The following is a 21754-nucleotide window of genomic DNA, read 5'->3' as shown; positions in this document are numbered from 1 at the left end:
TGGGGCAGAGCACAGTTATTATATAGTGGGTTTCGAGTTTCAGTTTTGCAAGATGGAAGAGTTCTGGAGATGGATAGTGGTGATGGTCACACAAAAATATGAATGTATTCAGTACCACTGACTCGCACACTTAAGAACTGCCAATGTAGTACATTTTATGTTATGTGTATTTTGCCACAATTTTTTAAATTGGAAAAAAAGAAAAAGGAACAGCTTGAACACTCTCAGCTATGGTATTAGCATTGTATCATGAGAGCCAAAAACAGCTACATAATAGATGTTGTACATTTTTATGCCCAACCCCCACTGTTCCTTCTGCTGAATGAAGCATTTTGCTCTGCCACTGAAAACTAGCATTTTCTAATAAATCACTGGTTCAGAAAAGTCTGACTTTCCGCAATCAGTCCACTAGAGACCACTGCTCAGCAGAGGAGGCTAACAGCAGCATTGTGCAGAGAATGCACCCCTCACAACCAAATAGCTCCCTCAAGTGGCTTTAGCATCTCCCCCAGATAAGATCCTCCAGACAAGAGGAACAGATTTCTTTTCCAAATTAAATGTGTGACTTTTAACTGTTAATGGTACTGTCAACACGAATATCAGAAAAATTCCACTATAGATACTATCATCTTTAATTTCTTCCGAATGAAATTGAGACTTGTTCCTTACTTTCAAAATGAAGATGCTTATTTTGTGCAATAATCAATTCCCAAGATCAGAAGCAATCAGTTTTTCATAATTTTTTCCCAATTTGCCATTTGTTAGGATTTACAAGCGTATGCATGTGTACATACTCAGTCGTGTCTGACTCTTTGCAACCCCATGGGCTAGGAGGGCCCGTCAGGCTCCTCTGTCCACAGGATTTCCCAGGCAAGAATGTTGGAGTGGGTTCCCATTTCCTTCTCCAGGGATCTTCCCAACCCAGGGATCAAACCCATTGTCTCCTGTGTCTTCTGCATTAGCAGGTGGATTCTTTACCACTGAGCCACCTGGGAATTTACACTCACGCATGTATTGCCTGAGGAAGTCATTTTTAAAGATATACACTTTCACCACTTAAATTTGGCACTTTGGACCTGAAATTACTTTCAGCCAGGATTTAAGAAAAACACCTATGAAACTGCTTACCTCTTCTAAAAAAAATTTTAATAGGCTTAGAGAAAGATGTTTTCCAAATTACCAGTTTTTTAAAACTAATACACCTCTTCATCATTTTGTGATTCTGCTAGACAACTAGGGTGTTTTACATGGATCTCGTAATGTTTAGAAATTCTGGCTTAGAGTCCTAGACTCAGAGTGCACACCTTTGAGATACTCTTGGTATTTCCTAGGGTCTATCAGAAACTGAATGCTCACAGCCAGAAGGCAATATAAGCTAAGTAACACTTCAACAATTTTTATTTTTGGTTAGAATTATAACAACTCAGTTAAGAAATTCTGGTATCTCACACTGATTATTAAGGTCTTTAATTTTAAAAATGAAACAAAATTTTCCATAAGAAATCTAATTTATCAAACGAATTACTTCAAAAGGGGTTTATCGACAAGTGATAAAATAGATTGAAACCCCTCATCTAGACTCACAGGATTAAGAGCTGAAAGAAAGAAAAGGCAGAAATATTATCTGTGGCTTTAGAGACAAAGAACAGAATGAGCAAACATTTCATCCAAGATTTCTGGATGATTTCTATGACGATTCCGTTGGGTACCAGCTGCCTCTGAACACAGATCTGCCTGATGGAGTCATAGGCACACTCCTTGAAAACCACAGAACACTCAAAATGACAATCATCAGGACGGAAATACCTAGAAGAAAACAAGCCAAGGCCAATTACAGCATCTTGGATTTGAATGACTACATGGTCATGTAAGAAACTGTCAATCCAACCAAAAAAAAAATCTACACAAAACGATTTCTACATATTTACTTGTAAATCTAAAGAGTGACTAAGTGCCCTAGCAGTCAGGCATCAACAATGAGACTTGGTATAAATGAATTAAAAAGTTTATTAGCCATAGAAAAAAAATGGATTCTAATTCTCATTAAGTTCCCTATAAAACAGTAAGCTTTCAGAAAATTTCTTCCTCATGAACAGAAAATCACTATGTTTTTGGTCCAAAATATGTTGGGATTTTTTCCTTTCTTCTTCAGATGACAGACAGATGGATGTAGCCGAATCTATGAACGAGTGTACTTGCCCCAAATGTGCAACATAAATACAGAAGCGATGAACAGAAGACTCATCACCAATACTGGAACAGGGCCCCTGGAAATAAGAAAAGAAGGCATGCTTAGTTTCAGTAGTAATACATTATAATATCTGTAATATTAAAGACTGCCTAGAGGAAAAGGGAGGGGAAGGCACCCAAGATCCATCGAAGAATATAATTTAGATCGTTTAAGAATATTCCAAAAATTATTACTGTGGATATTTTGAGGGTGTGGTGAAAGCATTGTGGTTATTTAGAAAGGAGGGATCCGTATATTTTAATAAAACATACTAAAATATATACAGATAAAAGGATCTGTCTTAGAGATACTAGTCTCTCTGATTTCGTGCATTTGATATTTTCCATAATAAAAAGTAATTTAAAAATTTCCCCAAACTCTTTAAGTGCAAATAAGCCAATTATCAAACTATTATTTCAAATTAATAAAGACAACCTTCATTGTCTAACTATAATAAAATAGGCATACAAAGATCACATTATATCACATTATAAGTTATGAGGTATATTTTAAATATATGATACCATATGATCAACAAACTCAAGACACAGGCGAAACAAATATTCATCTCATTTCATAAGGAAGAAAAAGTGAGGCTCAGAGAGATTATTACTTGCCTCAGAAAGCAGAGCCAGAATGGACAGGAGGGATCTGAACTCAGCTTTTCTGATACACTGCTCATTTTACTGCTTTAAGGTTCCCATATTTAAGGAACCAAACATTCTAGGCAACATAAAAAGTTTGACTTCTATTAGTTTACCATAAAGAAAGGAAGTATCAACAGATTTTACTCATCAGCCCTTCTCTAAATCAAATGTTTTCCAGGTTAAGAATTAGTACATGGGTTTCTTAAAGATAGAACTCGCTGATTTTACACAACCTGTGAATGTTCACCTCAGTCAAAGGTTATGGGCCTCGCCTTTCTGACTCTTCTTGCCAACACCAGTTTTGGAGAATTCAAGAGGTCACTTCACCTCCCAGATATACCTGGGGGTGGACAAAGACCCCAGGAATCTTTATAATTAAGGCAGTAGAATAACCCAGCGGAGCAGCAGGTTAACAGTCAATCCACTAGTGGATAATAATCAATACACAGGGATCCAAGTCCTTGGTACACCATGTTGTTCTTCCAGAATTTGTACAATTATGAGAGTAAGCAAATTTCAAAGTCCCCAGGAAGACATCATCGTCACCGTGCACTGGATCACACTCCCTCACTATGAAGCCCCGTTCCATAACATCAGCCAGAGAGCATGAAGCTGGGAGAGCACTGCTCACAGTCCAGCCCCTAGAGTGTGGAAACCAGCTCTGGCCCTCACAAGCTGTGACTGTGGCCCTGTGATTCACCTTCTCCAAGCCTCAGTTTCCTCATCTGTAAAGTGGGGATAATCACAGCACCTCTCTCATAGGGTTGCTGAGGTATTAAATATATTCACACACCAGTCAGGCTGCTAGTAAGCTCCCTGGAAATGCTATCATTATCAACCTGAAAAAATTTCTAACTCCCAGGAAGAGCTAACAAGCTCCAAGATGTGGATCTGTGTCCTTTCACCACAAACCTCTCTCTGTGGTATGACAATACTGTGGTTTATGACACTTCAAAGGAATGGCCTCTGTCGCTTCCTGGGAGGACTCACAGCAGCAGCAAGCCCCACTGCACAAGAGCCCAAAGCAAGCATGAGTCAGACTCACCCATGTGAGGACAGTTGTTTTACCACCTCGAGAAGGGTTAAACTGTTGTTCCCAGGATACCCTAAGAGCAACGGGTTTCAAACTTCCTCTCAAATGCTCAGAAAAATTACCTCTAGCAAGGACCAGAAGGTTGTCAGATTGGTGCCAACTCACATATCCCCAACCTCAAGAATTACTTCCTTAAAATACATTTTCACCTTACAAGTCTTCATTTTAACAGAAAAAAAAAAAAAAAAAAAATCGATAAATAAAACCAAATCTCAAGAATTCTAAAAAAATCTTCCTAAATCAAATTTGTGATTCAGGTCAAGCTACTAGTCCAGTTAAATAAACTAACCCAAATAAAGCTGATTTTTGTCTTCTGTGCTGCCAAACAGATGGCATGGAATTTAACAGTCAGAAAAGCTGGGTCCATCTCTGGCTGGCTGTTTGTCTTTGACAAGTAGCTTTGCCTCCCTGAACCTGAGGTGCTATACAAATGAGAGTTGCTGGTATTATTCCAATTCTTCATCCACTGAATTTAGTCAAGAAATAGCTGTAAGTGGTATCCATAGGCTTCTCTGGTGACTGAGATGGTAAAGAATCTGCCCACAATGTGCGAGAACCAGGTTTGATTCCTGGGTCAGGAAGATCCCCAGGTGAAGGGAATGGCAACCCACTCCAGTATTCTTACCTGGAGAATTCCATGGACAGAGGAGCCTAGCAAGCTACAGTCCACAGGGTCACAAAGAGTCAGACATGACTAACCCTGAGACTACTAACTCTGAGACATGACTAACACTGAGAGAGAGAGAGGCAGTGGTGTCCTGGAGTCTACCTGGTCAGACACCTGTGGGATTAGGTCTGCCACAAGGTACCAGAAAGTGAAGTGAGTCAGGCATGGGGAGCAATCCCCGGGATAAGAACTTGGAAAGTGATAGGGGTTCAATCACCACCCACCAAAGGCAAGAAGGCCTAAGAACTTTTCAGCACAACCTAATGCAGAAACTCCCATTAGGATGTAATAATATCAGCTTATGCCTCCAGGAGAGCTTTGAAAAATCACCCAGCTCCTATTCAAATGGTTAGTCCTATTTCTCAGTGTGGGACAAGAAGAGCAAATGAAGAGCAATTTCATCTAATTAAGCCATTTTCCCTCCAGTTCTCTCTGTTCCCATCATTTATTTTGACAGAGCTACATGAAGGTGTCCCCCTGCTTTCACTCAATTCATGAACGGATGTCATTCTGAGCCCTAAAGTAACTGGCTGGTACATGAACAAACCAAACCCAGCCCACCTGGCACAAAGAAAGCTGCTGTGTATTATCAGTCTCATCAAAGCAAACACCACTGGTGGCAGAGACACGGTGCTGCCAAAAGGCTCTGTGATTCTGCTCCCAAGACTTACACTTTGAGCCCTGGTGAGTCCTCTGTGTAGAATCGCCACATCCCCCCAGTGCCCGCTGAGGTCGTACGTCCTGCGCTCCTTGTTCCACAGCTGGCATTCTTCCTGTGAGAGAAAAAAGTATGTTACGAATGGCCGTTTCTCGGAAACTCTTATCAGAGCATTATGACATATGCTACCATTATATTTTTAAAGAACCAAAAAATTAACTTTTTCTTTGCTAATACCTTCCAAAGTTTTGCTTTTACTCCACTAATCATGATAACCACTAATAATTGAGTGCCTGCCATAGGCTGATGCATATAATAACCCAGAAAACAATTAAGATTTTAAAATGACTACTTTAAGATCTTTTCATATCACTGTATTTTCTACAAAAGAGACCAAAAAAAAAAAAAAAAAGTAAGTTGTAATCCAGGTCTCAAAACAGAGTACACATTTGTTGAAAAATTATTTTGTAGTCTGTTTTCATTATTTTGATAGACTGACCATATATCTCAGACAGAGGTAGGATGTGAAAAATGCAGGAAACACCCAACCAGAAACTCGACCCTCACAAGGGGGATCGAGGCTTGTGAAGTGAACTGTGTGGGGAAGGCAGCCTTAGCACACAGAAGCAGTGAACAGCACTAATGCCACTGACCTGGAAGGAACCAGGGACTCCCTCCCATCCCCTCCTGGGTCACTGGAAACCCTCCCCAGCAGCTATCCCCTCATACAGCACTCCTCCAGTTCCACTTCTCATCTCCACTCAAGAGTGAGAGTGGGACCACTTGAAAAGAAGTAGCAAGTGTGAGAGAGGTCATAAGAACCGTCTTCAGCCCATTTATCACCAATTTATAAATTCTAGGGAAGGGGACAGGAAGAGGAGAGATGGAAAGCCCCGTTTCATCACTGCCCCCCCACCATTAACCAAATCCTCAAAATCCTGTTCCAGTTATCTGTGGGCTGCTGGTTCTGGATTTTTGAGGAGACGGGCATAGAGGGAAAGACCAAAAGTGAACACCCTGTCCCCACCATCTCTTCTCACTGTCCTCCAAACTCTGATCCTGCTCCCACCTCACCCTACCGTGGACCTAATCCCACACTGAATGCAAGAAGCACTGGGAGCCTGCCCTGCTGCGCTGAATGAAGAATGGAGTCATGGTTCCAGTGTGGGCTCTGGCAAAAAGCTGCGTTCATGTTACAAGTCTAAAAACAGCGTCAAACAATGATTTAGGTGGACTGTACCCAAAAGAAGATATTTCAGACATGTTAATTATGAGCCATGTGGTCAGCTGGGAACTTCTAACTCCATTTGTATGACTGTTTTTATGGGAAAACTGATTGTAAATATAATTACACAGGATTTACAGACTAATTCATACCCAGAAGATCTTTCACATACAGATACACATCATCTACTCGGTGGCCTAAGTACATGAAATCTCAACAAGATGATACACCCAGCGTGGACCTGACAAGTCTTCGCTGAGCCGAGACTGGGACCCGAGCGCTTTCTCCTGCTCCTACTCCCACCCTACTCCAGCTCCTGTCTTCAGCATCTCAAGGAGCCCCCCACCCCCTCACGGAATCAGTCTAGCCTCTCTGAAGAGTTATTACATCTGCTGGCACACAGGACACTTTAAACTAAATTTCTTTGGGGTCTATTTTACGCTTTCTTTCCGGACACTGTGTAACTGCCTCTTCTATACCAGAACACAATGGTTTTCATAACCAGCGTTTAACATACTTTGTTCTGACTTCTGGATGTTCCATGGCATGATTCGCTCCCTTGTCTCTTTCAGGTTTCAAGTCACATGTCACCTACTCTGAACACCCTATCCCTACCCACTCTCTATTCTACACCCAACTTTTCTTCTTGGCCTTACTGCCTGAAATTATCTATCTGCCTCGGCTGTGGTCTCCTACATGGGAATATAAGTAAGGTTCAGAGGTCAAACCCTATCTAGTTTCTCCACAAATACAGCCTCGTGACAGGAACAGAGCCTGGCATGCACCCTCAAGTATCCATTTGATCACTTCCTTAATACCCCTGGCTAGTCCATCATCTTACTATCCCTGACTCCCATTAATCCTGAACACTGTAGCTTTTATAGCTTTACAGTTTATAATGCACTATTATTCCTTCTCATCCCAGCAACTTCCTTTTATATGGTTAACAACAGAGCAAGGACTCTAACCCTAGCCTGGCCTTAATTCCCAGAGTTTCTTCTCCAAGGTCCTACCTCTATTACCTCATTGAACATAGAGACAAAATGCAACTACGGGAGCTATATAATGCATAGCACTATTAACTATTAGCTTCAACTTTTTCTTACAAACCCACAAAAAGGGAATATATTCATAGACAGCCAATATCTATTGTATTACACTCATGAAGTAACACTTAACATTCTAGAAGGGAACTCTGTAGGGTCTCTCAATACAACCATGGTCTATCTAGTTAACTGGCCCCAGCCACACTGAATTCTAAAAGATGACACCAACACCCACAACTTGATAAGCTACATATGTCCTCAGATATTTGTTTCTCCATTTCACTTGTGCAGCAATTATTTCATTTTTATTAAGTAAATAATTGTGTTATATTTTAATAAGTACATGATTTCTCTTTTTTTTCCTATAAAAGTTCTCAGATGACCCAACTTCCTGCCACACTACTACTAATTCTCATTAACTAGACCCATTCCCCAAGGAACTGTACCTACTGTACATGTTTTCCATTCCAGTACAAAGAATCTCTGAAACCCAGGGTAGAAACAAGACAGCACTCCAAGACCAAATAACCTACACGACAGCTTTCCAGCTGGTCCATCCCCACCTTGCCTTGAACATCTTGATGACAGGGCATGAGTCAGGATTATCTTAGCATTGCTGACAGTTCCACTAAAGTATTTTGTTTTTTGTTTTTGCTCTAAGATGAAATCTGTCTCAGGTGAGTTCATATCATCAGTTTTAGATTTACTTACTGTAGCCAATAAGAAAAGTCTCATCCCTCGTCACCTCGTCACATCCTTGAGGACAGTTTTCATGTATCTGTTCAAGTTCTTTTCCTCTCTAGATAACAACCCCCCTTCCACAGGGGGGGAAAAAAATCTCAAGACTACAGGGTGGTTTGAGTTCTTCCTTCACTCACCATCTATTGTTTTATGGTAAGACGGAGATAACAGGCAGTTTCTGTCAAAGGCTAATGAAGGAGGTAAATATGGAAACACAAATGCTATCAGAAGGGCATGAACAAAATGCTTGGGTGTAAAAGAGAAGACTAGCAGCTACTGTTGCCTTTGGAGTTAGGAAGGCCTCTAGTGGAAATAACCTCTGAGCCTAGTCTTCAAGATATACAGGAACTGGAGAGGGTGGGGGTGGGGGGAATGGATGTCTAGTGAGTTCAGAAAACAGTAATAAACTCACTGTTGCTAGATCATAAAGAGAGAGAGAAGAGAATCAGTTAAACTGGAGGGGAAAAAAAAAAAAAAACACCACCACGAAGAGTCGTGGTAACCCTCTTCCCATCCCCTCCAGTGTTTAAGCAACAAGAAACTAACACCGAAGCTAACCAACAGTGTGACAGAATCAGAGAAGAGGACACATTAGAGTGCAAATTACCTGGAGAGGAGACGAGTTAGGTACAAAATTTCTCTAGATGAGAGAAACTGAGGGCTAAACTGATGAGAAGGTTTTAGTGTGCAATATAAACGTACTGAATAAAGACTGAGCATTAAGAAAAATCCAAGATGCTGCTGAAGTTCTGGCTTTGGGCGAACGAGTTTAAACAGTACCATAAGGACGTAAGGAGACATAATTAGGGGCGGGAGCTGAGGTGAACGGAGAAGGCGATGGCACCCCACTCCAGTACTCTTGCCTGGGAAATCCCATAGACGGGGGAGCCTGGTAGGCTGCAGTCCATGGGGTCGTGAACATTTGGACACGACTGAGCGACTTCACTTTCACTTTTCACTTTCATGCACTGGAGAAGGAAATGGCAACCCACTCCAGTGTTCTTGCCTGGAGAATCCCAGGGACAGGGGAGCCTGTGGGCTGAACTGCGCATTGAACGAGTCATGTTAGACTGAGTGTGTATGGGACTTCCAGATAGAAATGTGCCAGGCTCAGGTCTAAAGATACCAGTTTAAGGACGTCACTTTTCTCAATGCTGTGACCTTACTCCAGTTTAACTTTCCTTTTCCAAGAGTGATACTCAAAACTGAGCAAAGAAAATGTTGCCTCCCTCTCGAGACATAAAAGACCCAAAACTCTTTACCCGTATGGCCACACCACAAGAAGTTTTGCCCCTATGGATCTTCACATTCCGGGGTCTCCTCCTCAAGACCAACGAATTCTTGGGCCCCATCCCTAGGAGCCCACGGCCGAAAAGTTCGTAAAAATCCTTACCTCTGCCGGACGGTGGATCCCGCCGCCCGGGCCGCCACTGCTTTGCTGGGAGAGCGCCCTGAGGAGCCCACGTTAGTGCCACTGGGGGCCGGGCCAGGCTGCAGAGGAAGACAAGGACAGAGACTGGTGAGCGCCGCCGGTCAGCCCCCAGTTTCCTGGCCCAGACGGCCGAGACCGGGACACGCACTGGGACGCTGGGGAAGGCAAGGAAGCTGAGGGAGGCAGGAATCGGGGCGCCTAGGAGAAAGCGGGACAAGGAGGGAGACTGGGGCCACATACCATGCTGAAGACAGGACGGTGGCAGGGAGCTGAAGTGAACTGCAGAGGAGCGGTAGAGCCTCGCAGCCAGAGAAATAACACAGGTCCCGCCCCAGACTTGCTGACAGGGCCCTCGCTGACTCCGGGACGCCTGGGCTGTCCCACGATATGCCTGTAGCAATTCTGCTCTGAGAGATTTGATGAGCAGCTGTATGGGAATTACAGGCCTCCTGTATTTTTCCCTTGGGCCACAACGTCCTTCCTAGAATCAAGTCTCTACCAATGGGAAGATCTAGCCATGGTCAGACGAGCAATTTCCTCCGGCAGTTACTAGACACCCACAGATTCGCGCTGATGTGGCCTAACCGACGCACGCGCCGCTAGGGCCAGCTGGGAAGCCGGACTAAGGAACCTGCGCGGAAGCCCTTAAGAGGGCTGGTGGCGCGGGCGTTCCGCGCAGGCGTGGCTCCTTGGCCATGGCGGAGAAGCCGGGCGAAGATGTGGACTCGGGTCCTAAGCCAACCGTGCTGTTCCTACACCCAGACCTGGGCGTGGGCGGCGCCGAGCGACTGGTGCTCGACGCAGCGCTGGCGCTGCAGGCGCGCGGATGTAGCGTGAAGATCTGGACGGCGCACTACGACCCGGGCCACTGCTTCGCGGAGAGCCGTGAGCTGTCGGTGCACTGCGCCGGGGACTGGCTGCCTCGCAGCCTGGGCTGGGGCGGCCGTGGCGCCGCTGTCTGCGCCTACGTGCGCATGATCTTCTTGGCTCTCTACGTGCTGTTCCTTGGCGATGAGGAGTTCGACGTGGTCGTGTGCGACCAGGTGAGGCGGCCCCGCCCGACCCTCGCGGTTCCCGTTGACTCACTCCTGAGAGGTGCCCCCCCCCCCCCCGCCAGACCTCTGCTGACCTCTTTGGGTCTGTGGTTCGGAAAGGTGGGAACTGATCTGGAGAGGTTAGAGTGGGAGTGACACCACGGAGTTCGAACTTTAGTATGACATGCTATAACTTGGCCCCACCCTCAGGAGTTTTCATCCTGGGCTGCTGAGGTGTGCCCCCGAAATCTGCATTTTCACTGGATCATCGGGTGATTCTGAAGCATATGGGCCTTGGTGCTCGCTCTAAGAAACGCAAACATTAGAAGCCAGCCTTCAGTCAAGTTTTACTTCTCAGTAACTTGTGTCTTTCCTATTGGCATTATTCCTGTTGACACTACTTCCAGGCTACACGTGTCCCATTATAACTTTCGCTGTCAAGCACTCTGTTCCTCAGTAGTGTAATGTGTTTATAAACACCCGAAGCTCATGTCATGTCCCTGTTAAAACGTTAACATGGCTCCCCATTAGCCTTTGGAGAAGTCCAAGCCCTTTACCTGGATCTGGACTCTAGCTATTCTAGATCCATTTTATGTCTCTTTCCCCCCCTCACCCCCCCAAAAAAATTTTTTTTTATTTTAAAAAGTAACATTTACTCAGGACTAAAAATTCAAATACTGTGAAAGACTAAATATAAAAACCCCATCCTGGTTCCGCTCCCTAAAGAGAGACACTGTTAACAGTTTCTGTATGCATTCAGAAATTCTTTGTGGCTGTACTAGCCTATGATGTCTGTTTATAGATGCATCTTTTTATTTATAATTAGGATTATGACACACCTACTATTGGTCAACTTGCTCTTTTTCACCAAAAAGTTTTGCTTAGGACTTCCTTATATATCAATATTACAGATTGACTTCATTCTTCACAACGACTGGAAAATTTGCTTTTGTTTGACCTTGTCATACTTTATACATTTTTCTGCTAAAGGACAGTAGCAGTGTGACCAGGTTTTTTGTGTGAATAAATCGGTTTTGAGTTTTTTTTTGTTTTTGTTTTTTTGGCCACACTGCATAACATGTGGGATCTAGTTCCCTGACCAGGGATGGAACCCACACCCCCTGCATTGAAAGAGCAGTCTTGACCACTGGACCACCGAGAAGTCCCAGTTCAGTGTTGTAATAAACATCCTTATATCTTCATTTTTTTTGTATTTCTGCAAGCACTGTCTTTGAAATTCATGGAAATAAAACTGGTAGGTCCAAAAGTTGTGTGTCTTAAATGACAGTAGAACTTGCCAAATTTGCCTTCCAAAGAGGCTGTGTCCTTCTAGTCTCCCACAGCAATAGAGCCTCTTACTCTGTGCACATTGGCTATTGTAAACTGTTTTAATCTTTGCCAAACTGATAGGTAGAAATGGCATCACGTTTGTATCTGTATTTAATTGTTAACTTCCGAGTTACTTTTGTCATCCTTGCTTGTGTGCAGGTTACTTATTTTGGAGAAACATGGGCATTTACCAAGCAATCCACACGTATAAAACTAGTCAGTAAGCATCAGGCAGCTGAGACTGTAGTGGACAAACGAGCTTGGCCGAGCCTGGATTCTAGTTCCATGTCTGCTACTTTCTAACTAGCTTTGAATAAATCTCTCAATACCCATAAAGCTCACCTTTTTCAGGTGTTAAGTGAGCTAGAGATTAAGTGATTTGTAAAGATTACTCAACAGGAAGGAAAGTCTCTAGTGACGATTATGGTTAACATTTCAATAAATACTGAGCACATAGTGTGTGCTACATTCTTACAGGTTTTACATAACACCAGTGCACTTAATAATGACCAAAACTATATATATATATTTTTTAAACTATAATTGTCACCACCTTACAGAACAAGGCCCACAGAGAGTTAAATTAGTCACACATCTAGCTAGTAGAGCTGAAATTCAAGCCCTGGCAATCTTGATTCCACTCTAAACTACATTAAACTACTATAGATCATTCATTCAGTTCCTTAGGAGGAGGTAGATTCTGGAGTGACTCCAGTGTGGTAGCCACTAACCGTGGGTGACTTTTAAACACTTGAAATGTGGCCAGCCTGAACTGAGATGTACTGTAAGAGTAAAATACACATCTGATTTTAAAGATTTAATGTGAAAAAAAGAGATGAGAAGATTTTATTAACTTCTTAACTATTATGTTTGAAGTGGTAATACTTTAGAATACATTAAAATTAACCTTTAAAAAGTTGTTGCATAGTTACTAGATTTTTTTCTTTCCCTTGGACAGTGCTGTTCTAGAGGAAACCACTGGACTTGCAACTTTAAATATTTAGCATGTGTCCAGAAAATGTCTCCCAGCCTTCTATATGCCAGGCGTTGTACTAGGTGAGAGTCTGGGGGAACACAAAGGAAAATCAGACATTGCCCACAAGGGGCTCACAAACAAAGAGGCAGGGCAGGTGCCTGTTCGATTAATTTGGCTGAAGTTCAGTTGACCAGTCACTTCATCCCCTGATTCTTGCTTTGGCTAGGTGTCTGCCTGTCTCCCCGTGTTCAAGCTGGCCAGACGGCGTAAGAAAATCCTGTTTTACTGTCACTTCCCAGATCTGCTTCTCACCAGGAGAGATTCTTTTATTAAACGCCTGTACAGGGCCCCAATCGACTGGGTAGAGGAATATACCACGGGCATGGCAGACTGCATCTTGGTCAACAGCCGGTTCACAGCTGCCGTTTTCAAGGAAACGTTCAAGTCCCTGTCTCACATAGACCCTGCTGTCCTCTACCCATCTCTGAATATCGTCAGCTTTGATTCTGCTATTCCTGAAAAGCTTGATGACATAGTCCCCCAGGGGAAAAAATTCATATTCCTCTCCATCAACAGGTATGAGAGGAAGAAAAATCTGACTTTGGCACTAGAAGCCCTTGTAAAGCTGCGTGGAAGATTGACATCCCAAGATTGGGACAAAGTTCATCTCATCATTGCAGGTGGTTATGATGAGAGAGTCCTGGAGAACGTACAGCACTACCAGGAACTGAAGAAAATGGTCCAGCAGTCTGACCTTGGTCAGTATGTGACCTTCCTTCGGTCTTGCTCAGACAAACAAAAAATCTCACTCCTCCGAGGCTGCACGTGTGTACTTTACACACCAAGCAATGAGCACTTTGGCATCGTTCCCTTGGAGGCCATGTACATGCAGTGCCCCGTCATTGCTGTTAATTCAGGTGGGCCCTTGGAGTCCATCGTCCACAGTGTCACAGGGTTTCTGTGTGACCCTGACCCAGAACACTTCTCAGAAGCAATAGAAAAGTTCATCCAGGAACCTTCCTTAAAAGCCACAATGGGACTGGCTGGAAGAAACCGGGTGAAAGAGAAGTTTTCCCCTGAAGCATTTACTGAACAGCTTTACCAATATGTCACCAAACTGCTGGTATAATCGTATTTTTTTTTAAGTTTTTATGCTGTATTCATTAATATCACATTTGTAGATTATACACCAAGCTTTGAAACCAAAGGAAAAAACCCTAGTATCTAGTACAGAAGAAAAAATTTTTAAATATACTTGAATCTGAGTCACTTTCCTCTACCCTATACCTCCCAGACTACTTTTTCAGAAGCACAATATTTTTTATGCTATAATAATTCTGAGTATTACTAATGGTGATTAAGATATAAACGTGGTACAGTTCCATGTTCAGAATATTTTAATTATATGTTCTCTAGATTACTGTTATTCTACTTATAAACTTTGAGTCATATTGTGCCTTATTTGGTTTTAATACTTTAAATGTATCATCAAAGTTGATTAATTTGGCTTCACGAGAAGACAATTACTATAGTTCCTAGAATCAGTCCACCTCAGTGTTCAGTGACCTCTGTGAGGAAATTTTTGTTAGTCATACCTTTGCCTGGACCCATAGCAAGAATGCTGTGTGTTTTTTGTTTTTTAAGAAGATGGTTTATTGTGTTTCGCACACAGATATGATAATAAAAGATATTTATCGAAGGAAGAGAGAAAATACTAGATTTCAGCCTCCGTGATCTGTTGTGTGGTATTAGGAATGTAGACAGCCAAGCCTGAAGTCAGAAACTAGGGTAACTGGATGTTGGAACGAATGGCTGTTGTCACACATGTGGTGCATTTTGTTTAGGGCAGTGCAGGAGACCTGGGTTTGATCCCTGTGTCGGGAAGATCCCCTGGAGAAGGAAATGGCAAACCACTGCAGTATCCTTGCCTGGAAAATCCCATGGACTGAGGATCCTGGGGGGGCTGCAATCCATGGGGTCACAAAGAGTTGGGCATGACTGAGCAACTAACAGACTTTTGTTTCCTGGTGTCATCTGAGTCGTCAACTTCATTAATATTTGTGTTTTATTAAGTAAGCACCTACTAAATGTAAGACACTAGTGTTTTTTATCCTTCAAGGCCTAACTCAGATGCCACTGCTGGGAAGCTTTCCTTGACCCTCTACCCAACTCCCGAACTGGAAGCAGCCTTCCCCTTCCACATGTTCTGACCCTCTCATAGCACTTACCAGTCTTAAAGTTAGTTATTTACCTGTTGGTCTAAGTGCACACGGGGCTTCCCTGATGGCTCGGTAAAGAATCCGTCTGCCGGTGCAGGTGATGCAGGTTTGATCTTTGGGGCGGGAGGTTCCCCTGGAAAATCCCATGGACAGAGGAGCCGGTGGGCTACAGTTCATGAGGTTGCAAGAGCCAGATACCACCACCACCACCTGAGTACAAATAAACATAGAGCAGTTTCCAGTGTATCTTTAAAGCAAAATTCATTTTTAAAAAATAATAAAGATCACTGGCCAAAGGCTCCACATTAATCAACTCTAAGAGCAAAGACCTGAGAGCCTAATTAACTGATATGACTTTAGGCAAATTGCTTGATCTCTGGCTCAGCTTCTTCATCTGTGAAGTGGAGTAACTGTACTCTTGTACTTTGCTCATAGGGTTGTGATGAGTTATCATATATATGTAAAGTAAAGTAGTAGTTGGCACAGAGAATGGGCTGTGTAGATGCTAGCTAGTTTTGCAGTTTGGGGCTATCAGAAATGACTACAGAAGTTCCACATGGGTGCCTGCTGCACTGCTGTATTGTTCTCTGAGGTTCTTTAGAGGCTGGAGTTTCAGGTTGTGATTTGTCATGTCTGTCTATATGCCAGAAGTATTTTATCACTGTACCAACAAGAAGTTCTCTAAAATGAGAGTGTCAGGTTTATTGAGTCTCATGGAATGAGAAGTTCAGTTGAGTTCTCTTCGGTGTTGTGAACACTTGCCACCCGGTAAAATGGATCATTCCATCTTTTGTGATTTGGTGCGTGTGTTTCTCAGGGAACAGCAGCCTTTCCAGAAAGACCTGATGACTCTGTCCACTGGGTTTAGGAAAGACAGACTCAGTCATGCTTTGAGCCATAACTGGTGCTTACCCATTCCAAACACTAAAACTTTTGCCTGTTTGACCATTTCTATGCAGATCCTCCGAAAGTGGACTACATGAGTTTGTGGGTCTTAAGTTTAACTTCCCTTCATTGTCTTAAGCTGCAGCAGGTGACAGTAAGACCACAGATCTGGAAAAGATGTAGAGCCCAGCCTGAGCTTCCAGCCTCTGGCATATTAAGTCCTGCCTCCTAGACCTCAGGTTGGAGCTTTGCCCATAGGAGTAGTATTCACAGCTTCCAGAAGTAAGCTGAAGTTAGGGAGCACAGAAGCACGGGAAACTGAAGTAAACTGCCAGGATGTTAACATTAGTAATTCTAACACTTAACTGTGGCCACGTCAGACAGCTCACTTAATCCTAACAGGTCTATGAAGCTTCGGTGCTCTTCCCTTTAGAGATTAGTATGGTTAAGCAGTTGCCTGTGTCGCACAGCCTGGAGAGATGAGCAGCGTCTCAAGGCTTTCAGATTCCTGAGTCCAACCACTGTGGCATTCTTCAGGGTACCTCCACCCTGCCCAAGCTGGTGTGTGTGTATTCAGTCAGAAGTCCTCTACCCTACTGCAGGCACAGCTGTTCAGGTCCCCAGGTTTAGAAAGGCGTTGTTTGTTACTCATCTTCCCTTTTCAGAGCAATCTTCTAAGGTGGATATGATTGTCCCTCATTTTATACACAAGGAAGCTCAGAGAGATGAAAGACTTGCTGAAAGGCACAATTGAAGCGTGAGTAGACCGGGATTCGACTCCAATTACCTGATCCATCCTGGATGGTACTATAGCAGAATTTTTCAGCCAGCTCTCCTTTGACAAGCATAAATATCATATGACCGTTAATACTTTGTGAAATTCAGAATAAGTACAGCATTCTTTGATTCAAAGCAAAGCTGGGGGACAGGATACTGTGTCTTCAGATTAGTGCTCTGAACCTAAAAGAGGTACTGGCATCCCACATGGACCCCATTGCTCTATTGCCAGCCCTGTGAGGAATCCTGCTCAGTAGCCCTCACTGAGTAACACTGGGTCATTCAAAGTCCTAGTGGAGTTATCAGGGTCATTTACTTTGACAAAGCAGAAATTCAAGCTGATGTAACTCAAAAGATTTTGGGTTTTTTGATTTTTTAATATTGTTTTATTTATTTGCTTGTGTTGGGTCTTAGTTTCATGATGCGGGATACTTCCTTGCAAGGGCACAGACTTGCTAGTTGTGCACTCCAGAGCACTTCAGCTTCAATAGTTACAACATGAACTTAGTTGCTCCACAGCATGTGGCCTCTTTTTTCCCCAACCAGGAATTGAACCCAAATCCTGTGCATTGCAAGGCAGATTCTCAACCGCTGAACCACCAGAGAGGTCACTCAAAGGGTTTTAAGAGTTGGGTGTTTGAAAGAACCCATGCCAGAAAACACTGTCATGCCCGCCCCCTGCTCTCCAAGCCTGGGTGAACTGGAGATGGGAGACGAAAGGTTCTTTCTCATGCACTCTCTTTCAAAGAGGTGGCTGTTTTCCCATGTCAGCTCACATTAATGCCACTGTTGACCCCTGTTGCCCTTCATGGATCTCCACCAGTTAGCTCAGATTCTATACACACACACGCGCGTGCGCAAGTTGGAGGTTGGGGTCGAGGCATGTACATAGAAAAGATGTCCACTCGGTCAGCTAAGGGAGAGCAGTATTGTGGTTCTTCCTGTTTGGAAAGGATCTAATGACTAATGATACTGAACTCCTGTTTGGGAAGGCTTTAGAGTTGGCAGAGCTCTTTTTTTTTTTTGTAAGTTTAATTGGAGGCTAATTACTTTATAGAACATGGAAATAAGATTTAAGATGCTTAATTAGAGAGTATTTGTGTTCTTAAGAATACTGTATTTATGGGGTTGGGTTGTGGCAGAGCTCTTTTCAGCATCACTCCAGGTAATTATTGTAGCCATGCTCACTGTGGAAAAGCTGAGGCTTACAGCTGTGAAGCCCTGGACCAGGTCGAGAATTCTTTCAGTTGTACTATGGATGCTTCATCAATAAATGCCTGGCCACCTTCTGACCAGCCCAGTATGCCGGTTTAACTATCTTCTTCCTTAAAGAAAATGAGGCACTTGTACACTCCCTTGCCCTGCCTTCTGCTCATCCCCTATCCCTGTTGATCATCAGCCCTTTTGCCTCCACCTCGGCCAAATCACTGTTGTGTGACCTCCTTTCTTTGCATTTCCAGGTCCCAGAATCAAGTCCACTCAGAGCTGACTAGGACCCCAGAAATCACTCATTGTGATTCAAATGTGCTTTTCCATGGGTGGGAATACAGGCCCCCAGAGCACGGGACCTGCCTGAAGTCATGCAGGGACCGTTGAAGCCCTCTGAGTTCATTCTGAAGTGCCTCACACCACCTCGACTATCAGAAGCCCCTTATCTCAGGCCACTTTGAACTCCTTACTCCTTCATTCCTAACCTCAGTCCCCTGCAGCTGTATCCCCAACAGCCTGTGAGGGTGCCACCGTCCAGACACTAGTGCCTGCTAGCTGAGGGGTGGGGGGCTCAGCTAGTGACAGCTGTCCTCTGATTAAACAGGAACCCTTGAGAGAGGGAATAGGCAGGGATTTCACCGTGCTGACTCTGAGCCAAGTGGCTGCTGGAGCCAGCACTCTCCTTGCCCAGAGGATGAGGATTAGGTGGAGCTCACAGTAAGGGTGAATCACTGGTGATCCAGAAACAGGACCACAAGCAAGTGCTGAACTGTTAAGTAGGGAGCACTATCACTAGGCCAGCCACTGATGTCTTTTGAGACAAATACAGCCTAGATGTCTCTCGGGGGTTGTGTGTATGTATGTGTGTATCTGTGTGTATTGGGGTTTGGTGGGGGCTTGGGCAGTGGGGCGAGGGGACAGGCATAGCACGGTTGTGATTTACCTTTGTGACCTACCACTCACCCAGGAAATTGACAGGCAGAGTTAGAACACACTGCTAAGTTGATGATACCAGATCAGCCTTTACTTTTCCGTATTACTTAAGCCGGAGTTTCAGGGTTCCACAGCTACTGAGAAGGTGTCCTAAGGTGATAATCCTCAAGTCTAGGTTTCTCTATAAAATGGGTATAATCAGGTCTAAGAAGCCCACCGCATAACATGGTTGTGAAGAGAGTAAGAGGACTGAATGAAATGATTCAGTGACACACAGGATGTAAAGCTGATGTGGAGAGTGCCATGGAATAGAGTCCTAAAATACATCTGCACCTATGGTCAGTTAATTTCTGCCAGTTAATTTCTTTACCTCATACTATATGCAGAAATGAAGTGGCTCATAGGCCTAAACATAAAAGCCCGACTGTAGAAGTTAGAAAATCTCCACAGCCTTTGGGATAGGCAAAGATTTCTTTGATAGGATACAAAAAGCACAAAACATAAAAGGGAAAGTTGGTAAGTTGACTTCATCAAAGTTAAAAACTGCTTTTCAAAGGACACTGATTTACAAAAATTAAAAAGTCACAGGCTAGAAGAAAATATTTTATGTAATAAAGACCTGCACCCAGGATATGTAAAGAAGTCTCACAGCAAGAGAACAAATAACCCACATTTTTTTAATGGGGGAAGGTTTGAAGGGCCATTTCACAGAAGCTCTACAAATGGCCAATAAGCACGAGAAGATGTTCAACATCAGTGGTCCTAAAAGAAGTGCAAATCAAAACCACAGTGAGATATCAGTGCACACCCATAAAATTGAAGACTCAGTGAAAATGTTGGTGAGAGTGTTGAGCACCTGGACTTCTCACACATTGCTGACAGGAATAGAAAATGGAATCAACTCAGAACAACGTTGAAAGTTGTGCACAAAGTTAAACATGACACCATACAACCCATCAGTTCCACTTCTAGAAATTTTGCCTAAAATAAGTGAAAACATATTTAAACAAAGACTTATTCAAATGTTCATGGCAGCTTTTTTCATTAATAGTCAAAAACTGAAAAAGTGTCCATCAGCAGGTGAACAGATAAAACAGATTGTGGTACATTCATGGGATGGACTATTTCTCAGCAATAAAAAGAGCGAAATGCTTATGAGCCCAGTGATGTGGATGAATCTCAGAAGTATGCTAAGTGGAAATCAGACACAGAAAGAGTTTGTATTGTATGATTCCATGAAGATGAAACCTTAAGGAAAGAAAAAGCAAAATTAATCTATAGTGACAGAAAGCTGCCTGTGGCCCAGGATAAGAGATTGACTAGGAAAGGGTACAAAGGAGCTTTCTGATATGATGGAAATGTCCTATATCTTTATTATGGTGGTGGTTATAAGGGTTTCTAAATTTGTCAGAATTAATCAACTGTATGCTCAAAATGAGTACATGTTATTGCACGTCAGTTATACCTCATTAAGTTGATTTTTTTAAAAAAGCACGTGTGATGTCCCATTTGTAGAAAATAAAAGTCTTGTAAATGAATAAATGTGATAATATATGTGCATGTGTTATTTATATTGTTCAGTTGCTAAGTTGTGTCCAACTCTTTGTGACCCCATGAACTACAGCATGCCAACCTTCCCTGTCCTTTCTATCTCCTGGAATTTGCTCAGACTCATTCCATTGAGTCAGTGAGGCTACCTAACCATATCATCCTCTGTCGCCTCCTTCTGCTCTTGCCCTCAATCTTCCCCAGCATCAGGGTCTTTTCCAATGAGTCAACTCTTCACATCAGGTGGCCAAAGTATTGGAGTTTCAGCTTCAGCGTCAGTCCTTCCAGTGAATATTCAGGGTTGATTTCCTTTGTGAGTGACAGATTTGATCTCCTTGCTGTCCAGTCGATTCTCAAGAGTCTTCTCCAGCACCACAATTCAAAAGCATCAATTCTTCAGCACTCAGCTTTCTTTATGGTCCAACTTCACATCTGTACATGACTACTGGAAAGACAATAGCTTTGACTATATGGACCTTTGTTGGCAAAGTGACATCTCTGCTTTTTAATCCAGTGCCTAGGTTTGTGATAGCTTTTCTGCCAAGGAGCAAGCGTCTTTTAATTTCATGGCTGCAGCCACTGTCCACAGTGATTTTCAAGTTCAAGAAAATAAAATCTGTTGCTGTTTCTACTTTTGCCCCATCTATTTGCCATGAAGTGATGGGACTGGATGCCATGTTCTTAGTTTTTTGAATGTTGAGTTTTAAATCAGCTTTTTCACTCTCCTCTTTAACCCTCATCAGGAGGCTCTTTAGTTCCTCTTTGCTTTCTGCCATAAGGGTGGTGTCATCTGCGTATCTGAGTTTGTTTATATTTTTCCCAGCAATCAGATGGGTGTGATTAATCAGTAGGCATTAAAATCTTACTTCGTTTGCTTATATTTTCTGATACTCCATAAGCTGATTTTCTCATTTAAAAAATTCAAATATAAAAAAAAAACATAAAATCTTATTGGTCACTTATGTTCTTACAGTATATTTTTATACATTTGTGTTTCCAACTATTACCCTATTTGGGATGTGTGCTGCTAAGTCACGTCAGTCGTGTCTGACTCTGTGCAACCCCATAGACGGCAGCCCACCAGGCTCCTCTGTCCCTGGGATTC

The 21754-nt window shown here is 43.1% G+C and overlaps 2 protein-coding genes across 2 annotated transcripts; one reads left to right on the top strand and one right to left on the bottom strand.

Annotated features, from left to right (window-relative positions):
* On the bottom strand, positions 1986–10285 carry SEC61B (Sec61 translocon beta subunit). The gene is made up of 4 exons (XM_018052236.1): positions 9980–10285; positions 9701–9798; positions 5309–5410; positions 1986–2267 (listed from the first exon to the last, which is right to left on the bottom strand). The coding sequence occupies exons 1-4, from the start codon at positions 9980–9982 to the stop codon at positions 2180–2182; spliced, it is 291 nt and encodes a 96-aa protein (XP_017907725.1). The 5' UTR covers positions 9983–10285; the 3' UTR covers positions 1986–2179.
* On the top strand, positions 10353–20278 carry ALG2 (ALG2, alpha-1,3/1,6-mannosyltransferase). The gene is made up of 2 exons (XM_018052235.1): positions 10353–10782; positions 13305–20278. Exons 1-2 carry the CDS (start codon positions 10435–10437, stop codon positions 14205–14207), a joined length of 1251 nt encoding a protein of 416 aa, XP_017907724.1. The 5' UTR covers positions 10353–10434; the 3' UTR covers positions 14208–20278.

Source organism: Capra hircus, chromosome 8 (assembly GCF_001704415.2).
Source record: "Capra hircus breed San Clemente chromosome 8, ASM170441v1, whole genome shotgun sequence".
Classification (NCBI taxonomy): domain Eukaryota; kingdom Metazoa; phylum Chordata; class Mammalia; order Artiodactyla; family Bovidae; genus Capra; species Capra hircus.
The sequence above is the reverse complement of the archived record's forward strand: the minus strand, read 5'-3'. Positions and strand labels throughout refer to the sequence as shown.

What these genes read in the sequence shown, in the direction of transcription:
- ALG2 (XM_018052235.1), top strand. Translation starts at nt 10,435, where the DNA reads ATGGCGGAGAAGCCGGGCGAAGATGTGGACTCGGGTCCTAAGCCAACC. An exon ending in ACGTGGTCGTGTGCGACCAG is followed by an intron (nt 10,783 to 13,304) that starts GTGAGGCGGCCC and finishes TGCTTTGGCTAG; the next exon opens with GTGTCTGCCTGTCTCCCCGT.
- SEC61B (XM_018052236.1), bottom strand. An exon ending in GGATCCACCGTCCGGCAGAG is followed by an intron (nt 5,411 to 9,700) that starts GTAAGGATTTTT and finishes TTTCTCTCACAG; the next exon opens with GAAGAATGCCAGCTGTGGAA. An exon ending in GACTCACCAGGGCTCAAAGT is followed by an intron (nt 2,268 to 5,308) that starts GTAAGTCTTGGG and finishes TCTTATTTCCAG; the next exon opens with GGGCCCTGTTCCAGTATTGG.